This window comes from Chaetodon auriga, chromosome 6 (assembly GCF_051107435.1).
Source record: "Chaetodon auriga isolate fChaAug3 chromosome 6, fChaAug3.hap1, whole genome shotgun sequence".
Classification (NCBI taxonomy): domain Eukaryota; kingdom Metazoa; phylum Chordata; class Actinopteri; order Chaetodontiformes; family Chaetodontidae; genus Chaetodon; species Chaetodon auriga.
In genome coordinates this window covers 18,648,984-18,656,499 of record NC_135079.1, presented here as the reverse complement: position 1 = coordinate 18,656,499, position 7,516 = coordinate 18,648,984, and the positions used below count along the sequence as shown (strand labels likewise).

The window sequence follows — 7,516 nt, the reverse complement described above, 5'->3', positions numbered from 1 at the left end:
ATCGCACTTCTTCTCGGCCATGTTCTGTCGTTGATACAAAAGTGTAGCATCTCGAGTTTACTTTAAGCGTCCCCGTGAGATACATTTCTATCACACAGAGGCTGCTTAAATTCTGGATCAAGATTTCTAGTTTAACTTCAAAATGAGAACGATGATGTGAAGCTGGAATCCTGGTCCTGAGTCAACTGCTCAAGTCATAATCATGTTTTCACCTCCTTCTTGTAGCAGCCACGGCTCTGCAGTGATAGATTAACAATGCACCCAAACTGAAGACAGATAAAGTTTGAAATGCACTTTTCAGCTGTGCTGGAGTGGAGGCCAAACAAAGCAAAAACCTACAACAGGAATCAAGCATGGGAGATGAGGGGAAGGAACAAAAGCAGAATACTGTTTGAAAGAAGGAGTATTTAGAGGGTTTATTGTCATAGTCTGTACATTTAAATTGGATGCTTGCACTCCAGCAGAGTTTCATGTTCACATATTCATTTTAACCATTGAAATATCACCACACTTTCTTATTTTCTTTCTTCTACATGGTGTCACAAGGTGGATCCCCTGCTATTTTTACAGCCAGCCATGCGAAAACAGCTGCCTGTTAGTTGCTGTTTCCTGTACAGCGCTCTGTGACAAAGATGATAAAAATGCTCTATAAATAAACGTAGCATGACAAGCCCACATTTCACACTCCCCTTTATTTTATTTTATTTTATTCCTGATTCTTTAATGAACAGAGATGAGGTGTCCCTTTAGTCGTTTAGCAGACTCTGAATCTTAACCAGCTGCAAATGGTGAATTATTTGAAACCAAGCAACAATCAGGATTCAAAATTGCTGAGTTCATATGCAGCTGAATGAAAGTGATCCACTTCAGTGCACAAATAAAGTATGGTTGTGACATACTACTCTCTCGGGCTGCTGATGTAATTTAAACAGGTGTTTTCATTTATGAAGGTGATAGACCTATTTTTCCTGTTGAAGTTGAGCAGAGTTCTGCCAAGAATTTCTCTAGCCTTGATCACATGTATAAGGATATTTTTTTTTTTAATTTTTTCTCTTTAAGAAAATAATATGTCCACACAACCTTTGTTTTATAGAATGTCTCGGTACAGGAACGCAAAAACGTTCCAACGCTCAAACAAGCAAGCCCAGCAGGAGGTGACGTTAAGGTTTACATCAACAATCCATCAAATGTCAGAGAAGAACATTGTGAGCCTTTTTGGTGAGCTTATTTTACTTTGGTGACAGTAACTTAAAAACTTATTTGTAGTTTTTTTAACATCTTTCTGGCATATGGTCTCGCACTGCAAACCAAACATAACCAACCAGTCACCTGCTGCTGTTTTGACTCTGACTAAGCCACTGTTTCAGACTGACCGTCAACAGCTGGATTAAGGTTAGCTCTGGTGACTGCACATGCACTCCAGAAGTCCTGTCCTTACAGTGAAGCTACCGGGTTCAGATGTCCTCCAAGCCTGAACAAAACCAGCTGATTCTCGAATGGCAGCTTCAGGGTCAGCAACTTTTCAATTTTGGTTGGAATGAGATTCGTATCGGTGAAGTCAGGGCATTTTTATGAGGAGGCCTTCATTACCCACCGCAGCACTCTGGGTCATCACTCCTCAACCCCCAAGAATTTTGTTTGAAGAGTTCAGCAGCCAAATTCACTGTTTTAAAGCATTTATGGATGAAAACCTCAAGATGTCAGAGCCTAAATCAGGTGACAAAGCCTCATCAGGGTATCTGCCCAGAAAAATTGTTAATTTCTGGGAAAACTGTCCCGCATTCTTATAAATTTGTGGAGTCACGCTGCAGAAATGTGGAGTCTGGTCAACAGGGGAAAGAGGGCGTTGAGAAATGTGGCGCTCAAGAGAATCTGGAGTGCTGGCAAACACAAACAGTAACATTGTATGACAAGTAAATGAAGGAGAACGAGATGTTGTTCAAAAACAGTGGATCCCGCAGGACATTTTTGTCCAGAAAACAACAACAATTTCAGCACAATGATGAGTTTTCATCGCTGTACTAAACTAATCTATTGAGAAAATGGACATGTAGCGTCAGAGCATGGGAGAAGTCTCACAGTCAGTGCAAGTGGCAAATGTTAGCAAGCTAGCAAAGAAGATAAGACATATAATTACGACAATTTTTGTACTAGCCGCCTCCCCACATGCCAAGCTAACATGTTCCAGACAAGTCACTTCCCTGATGGCAGAGACCAAACTGATATCAACCCTGAAAATATCTATGATGCATCCATAAAGGAGGCATTTCAGTTTTCTTCAGTTCAGTTCTGACAAAAGCAAAACACTGTCTATTTTAAACAAACCAGCTGTCTACACAGGTCATCTGCTCAAATATGTGGAAACACCTGTGTTGCATCAATCTCTGCAGGTGCAAACTAGCCTACAGCAAGGACAGCAAAGCTTAATGCAACATTTGTCAAGTTATTTCGCCTCGTTTTTGGTAGTCGGGAAACATGAACATACACAGCGGACTATGTGTGTATGTACAGAAATTTTCATATTCACTTGATCACAAATAATTTATCTAGACAAAATGTGAAATCTGCACTGGGTGCAGCTTCTCAAGTGGGAGAATTTTCTGTTTTATATCACATTGAATGTGAGGAATAGTATGAAGCTGCCGGTTTGGGTTCTGGGAACCAGGAAGCCCCAGTTTGTCCCTCTGCCTGCAGTCCCCTCTCCTGCTTAAGAGCCCATAATTCCTCCCTACGCCTCTGCTTATCACTGGCTCATCACTCGTTTGTAACAGCAAACCCATTCCAGTAACTTAAGGGAAGTTTCCAAAAAACATTTCCCTTGACAACTCGGCATAGTGTCACCAAAGCATTTTTCCACCCTGCGTATCCAAGTTATGGCAAGAATGTGGGATGACTCTTTTCATTTCTGCGTGACCGGGCAGCCCTTTGCTCCCAGTGCAGGGTCAGGCTGTTGAAGCTGTGTCACAGCGGTGGTGATACTGAAGCAGAACTGATGATGAGAGGAGTGGCAGACCTCACCAAAAACTTCCCGGAGTGACGCGCCCGGCCGCCGCTCCTCCCCGTTAACAGCGAGGAGGAGAGAAAAGTTCTCCTCTCCGACTTTAATCCTACTGATGTAGCTGCCAGTCGTATTCCTGTCGTAAGTCGGAGCGGGTTCGGAGTGAGAAAGTTCAGGTTTTGTCTTTTCAAGCGAGAGAGAAGTGTGGACATGAAAGCGGTCAGCTGGTGAAGAAGCGACTTGAATCTTTTCGCCTGAGTTTGCGCTATCATGAAGCCAGAGCCGCGCTTCAGCGTCTGTCTGTGGACTCTCCTGCTCCTCAGCTCTCTGCTCGAGGTAAGGAAGCTGTCATTCATTTACAGAATTAAACGGTGGTATTGTTTTGTTCATGGTACAATGTTTGGACGATCTGCTCAGCGTTTACCACGCAGGTGTGACTGCACCTGTTGCGCAGGTGGCTGCTGCGCTGTCAGGCCATTTACTTCTGTGGAGCGAGCAGGTGGTGCAGCGGACTTGAGAGGAAAGTCACAGAACACTTTGGTGTCAGCAAAGATCGCTCGGTGGCAGATAGAGAATGTCATGGCTTGCAGTAAGATGAATGATGGTCCTTTGAGAGCTGCAATTGCATTCAAATTTATGTCTGCGCGTAATTAATCCGCCGACCTTCAGTTGGGGAGAGGTTTAACAATGGTGGGCTATTTACTGGGAGACATGGAGAGAATACATTAGGTCTAACGCCTCATGCATGGACATTCATTCTGTAGTAATCATCAATGCAAGCGCTCTAATGAGCTGCTTTACACTTGGAATGTTGTTATTGGTCACGTATTTATTCAGGTGAGTATCCAGTGACCGGACCTGTGCAAAGCTTACATAACAGAGCATCCAGCAGCCACAGACCCACCTGTCCTTGTTCCACTGGTCTTTCTGGAGAGAGAGGGGGACAGGGTGAGAGAGGTTGAGAATGGCATGTGGAGATATGTGTGGCCAACACAAAGGGGTCAGGAATGGAATGAGGTGCAGCAAAGTGTCCCTGTCACTCCTGCAGCCATGAGTCTAATTCACCGCTTTATGGGGCACAACTGTGTTGATGATTGAGTCCAGAGCAGTTGGACTGTTTTGATAACTACAATGAAAAGTTCTACTAAAAGTTTAAAAAGTTCAAATATAGTAATATTTGGAGGCGTTCCTTATGAATGATAAGCCCAAATAAGCCGTAGCCAAAGTAAGTTACATTAAGAAGTCCCTTTTCCAACTTTTTCTTTCCCAGTTCTGATACCTGTGATCGATTTTTTTTCCCTTTCTAAATCCTTTATACCTTGCTACAAGGAACTCTGTGAATAGTGGAAATGAAATGATGATGAGAGTCTTATATTGTGAGAAAATGTTTTTAATGTTAACAGTCACATCGCGGCCCGATCCACTAAATAAGACAAGTATCGACAGTGATGTCGGTCTGGGGAAACAGATAGATTTTCTTCAGTGTCTATCAAATGCGATGGTTTCGTGCTGCGAAAAGAAAGAGGAAGGAGGTTGGGCGGATATTTATTTGCACAAAATGTAAAGTTTGAGACTTTGAGACCAGGCAACACGCCTTGACTAACTTCAGTGATGGCTTCCTTTCACATATTTGCCACACCTCAACCAGAATTTCACAGTAGAGGCTTTGGATTGGAAAACACTTCAACACACACTCACAGCTTTTAGGTGTGAGGAGAAAATGGAACATCTGAATATACACACACTATACATTGTCTTACCTGGTAACCACATGCTTTCAGGTGTTTACCAGTCAAATCTTGGTATTATCGTAGTGAACAATTAAATAATCCTGTTAGACAAAATTAAACTCTCCATTATTATTTGCAGTCAAATACCACCACCAATAATATTCCACTTCCTGTCTGACACTGGACACATCTTGAACAGGTCAGCAGATTTGGGGCTCAAAGTTGAAATTAGCTGAACTGTAAGTGTAATAAAAGGTGAAACTTCAAGCTGTTTCATGCCTCTGTCTCTCCTGCATTTGTTTAGCGGTTTCACTGAGTGAACCTGCAGCCTTCAGGTATGATCGTGTTTGGTTTGTTCTGTCATGGGTAAAATAAAACTGCAAATAGGGCCATAGTTGTAGAATATGACAAAATAGTCATTATGAAGACTGGGAAGTTGAAAGCTTCAGAAAAAGCTCGTAAAAAGACCTGAGTCTAGATTATTTTGTCTTATTAGTTCTTAATGTGGCAATTTATTGCGTTCTGGTGAAACATATTTATATTTTGTGCCTGAGTGGTATGAAAAGTGTATTGTTTTCAGTAGGGAAGTAAAACTGCACTGGCCTGTGAATGTGGTCCACTTCTATGAAGAGCACACGTGTTGATCAGAGATTAACACAGGCTACATAACACACATGCAAATGTAAAGCTGCTACCGCACATTAGTTTTTAATACTGGGAAGAGAAGAGCAGCTGTAAATACGCGCTTCAGCCTTGAAGAGAATTTTCCATCATGCTGACAACACATTTTTTGAGACTATTAATAAATGTGGTTCAGGTAAGAGAAAGAATGCCTAAAGCTCTGATCAGAAGTGATTTTCCCCCCAAAGTTCAGAGACACAACAGTCAGGTGAAACCTGCTGCCCTGCTGAGAGATCAGAGGTCTGACCGCTCCTTTGCAGCTTTTGGACACTTGAAATTCAGCCCTCAGGAAGTGTTTGTCATTATAAATGAATAAAGAGAAGAAAATTAGTAAATAAACACCTTTAAACAGAAGAATTCATATAGACATTTTCAACTTCTCACAAATTTCTTCAGAATTAGATTCCTGAAGCCTCATGGAGGAGGTGATTCTTGTCATTTCAAAGATTTCTTAAATGATATCATAGCAGTTCTCTATGGATGACGTGTCTGACTTAAGCCATTTCTTTGTAATTCCTTTTCTAGCAGCTACACTCAATATTCCAAAGAAGTTTTTTTGTTTTAATGTTTAATGTTGAAACCCTAAAAGGAGTTCATCCAACTAAAAGTAATCTTTGTCCCAGATATTGTCTGATTCTAATGATTTTTTAAATAATAATTAAAATGTGTCAAAGTATCGTTTACCACACGCAAGAAAAAACCAACAAAGGTTTAAACAACTGCATGCTAGAGACGTGGCCACAGAGTCAGAGGGGCATTTTGAGACGGGATCCTTTGGCGGTCAAAAGTTATTGATGCTTTTGGTGACCAACACAACAGAGCAACACCAAACTGAAGGTTTAAAGGGACAGAACATGCTCTAATTAGTGCTATCGTTACATCTGCTCTTTATTTTATTATTTTCTTACATCCGTTTCTGGGTGTGTTAGCCGTGCAGCTGGACACATGCTTCCAAAGCTAAAATGTTAAGCGTGCTGAGCAGATAGGTGCAATGATATTTGGTGCTGCTTTCTGGGATGGCTGATTTTCTATCAGTGTTTTGTGGAAATGTTTTTTAATGCTTTTCTATGAGGAACAAGTGAACCATGACGAATATCTCAATAACTCTAAAGGCTACAAGGCTAAGCCTCAGTGAACAGCTTCCCCATACTTCAATGCTTCAGTGATTTAGTTTCTCACAGTCGGATCAAAAAAACAATGTACCTTTGGAAACAAGGTCTGGCTAAACGCACAAAGGAAGTTGAAGAAGGGGAAATATTATGCTTCCCTCAAAGGAAATTTTTTGCATAATGACATTTTCCATAATGTACGTGAAGTATTTCAACCATCAAAAACGTTAATAATTCACCACTACGTCACAGTCTGTTTGTTAACTACGCCTCTGAAGTGAATGTTTCTGGTAAAGCGTTCTGCTTTATTTAGTTTGTGTCTCGGTTTAAATTTCAGTTGGTTTCACTGTAGAGTGAATTGTCGATGTTGTATTCATGCAATGAATATACCTGAGCCTGTCATACATCAGCTGACTGAGTGTACTACAGCTAATTTTCAACAAGCTGTTAGCAGTTATTCATCATTATAACAGGACACTTTACTGTTATAATCACATTGCTATATTCCCTTCTGTTACATGAATGTCTTGTAAAAGATGTCATTTTTTGATGTACATGGATACAGTGTTATTTCTGTCACTTGTTCCATGCCCAGTTAAAGCTGTAGGGGTGAAATAATGTAAGGTCACCAAACTCCATGCAAAATAACATGTGGGTGAATGAAGAGTGTGTAGGGCAGGGGTGTCAAACTCAAATACACAGTGGGCCAAAATTAAAAGAAATTGTTCCAAGTCAAGGGCCAGACTGGTTCAATGTTTATTGAAAACTGATTGAAATGACCTTATTGCACATATTGAGCCTGGAACCAACACAGCCTATAAGTTACTACCTGTAAAACAGCACTAATCATTAAATAAATAAAAAATCAGTTGCAGTCATTTCTTATGGCTTTATCTGCAGCTTTCCATAGTAATTTCAAATGAAAACATTTTCCCACAGGCCAACAACAGCCAAAAAATCATTTCCTTCAAACAAAAACCAAAAATGCCCAAAGAGTG

At 40.9% G+C, this 7,516-nt stretch overlaps 1 protein-coding gene across 2 annotated transcripts in view; it reads left to right on the top strand.

Annotated features, from left to right (window-relative positions):
* The first annotated feature begins 3,133 nt into the window (after window positions 1–3,133).
* The window catches only part of LOC143321627 (receptor-type tyrosine-protein phosphatase eta-like), a 42,370-nt gene continuing 37,987 nt past the window's right edge, over window positions 3,134–7,516 (top strand). For both annotated transcript variants that reach the window (XR_013077228.1, XM_076732077.1), the window contains exon 1: window positions 3,134–3,334. Coding sequence is in view for 1 of the 2 variants with exons in the window: in XM_076732077.1 (XP_076588192.1) it covers window positions 3,269–3,334 (66 nt within the window). In the remaining variant the exon portion in view is untranslated. The remainder of the gene's footprint in view (window positions 3,335–7,516) is intronic.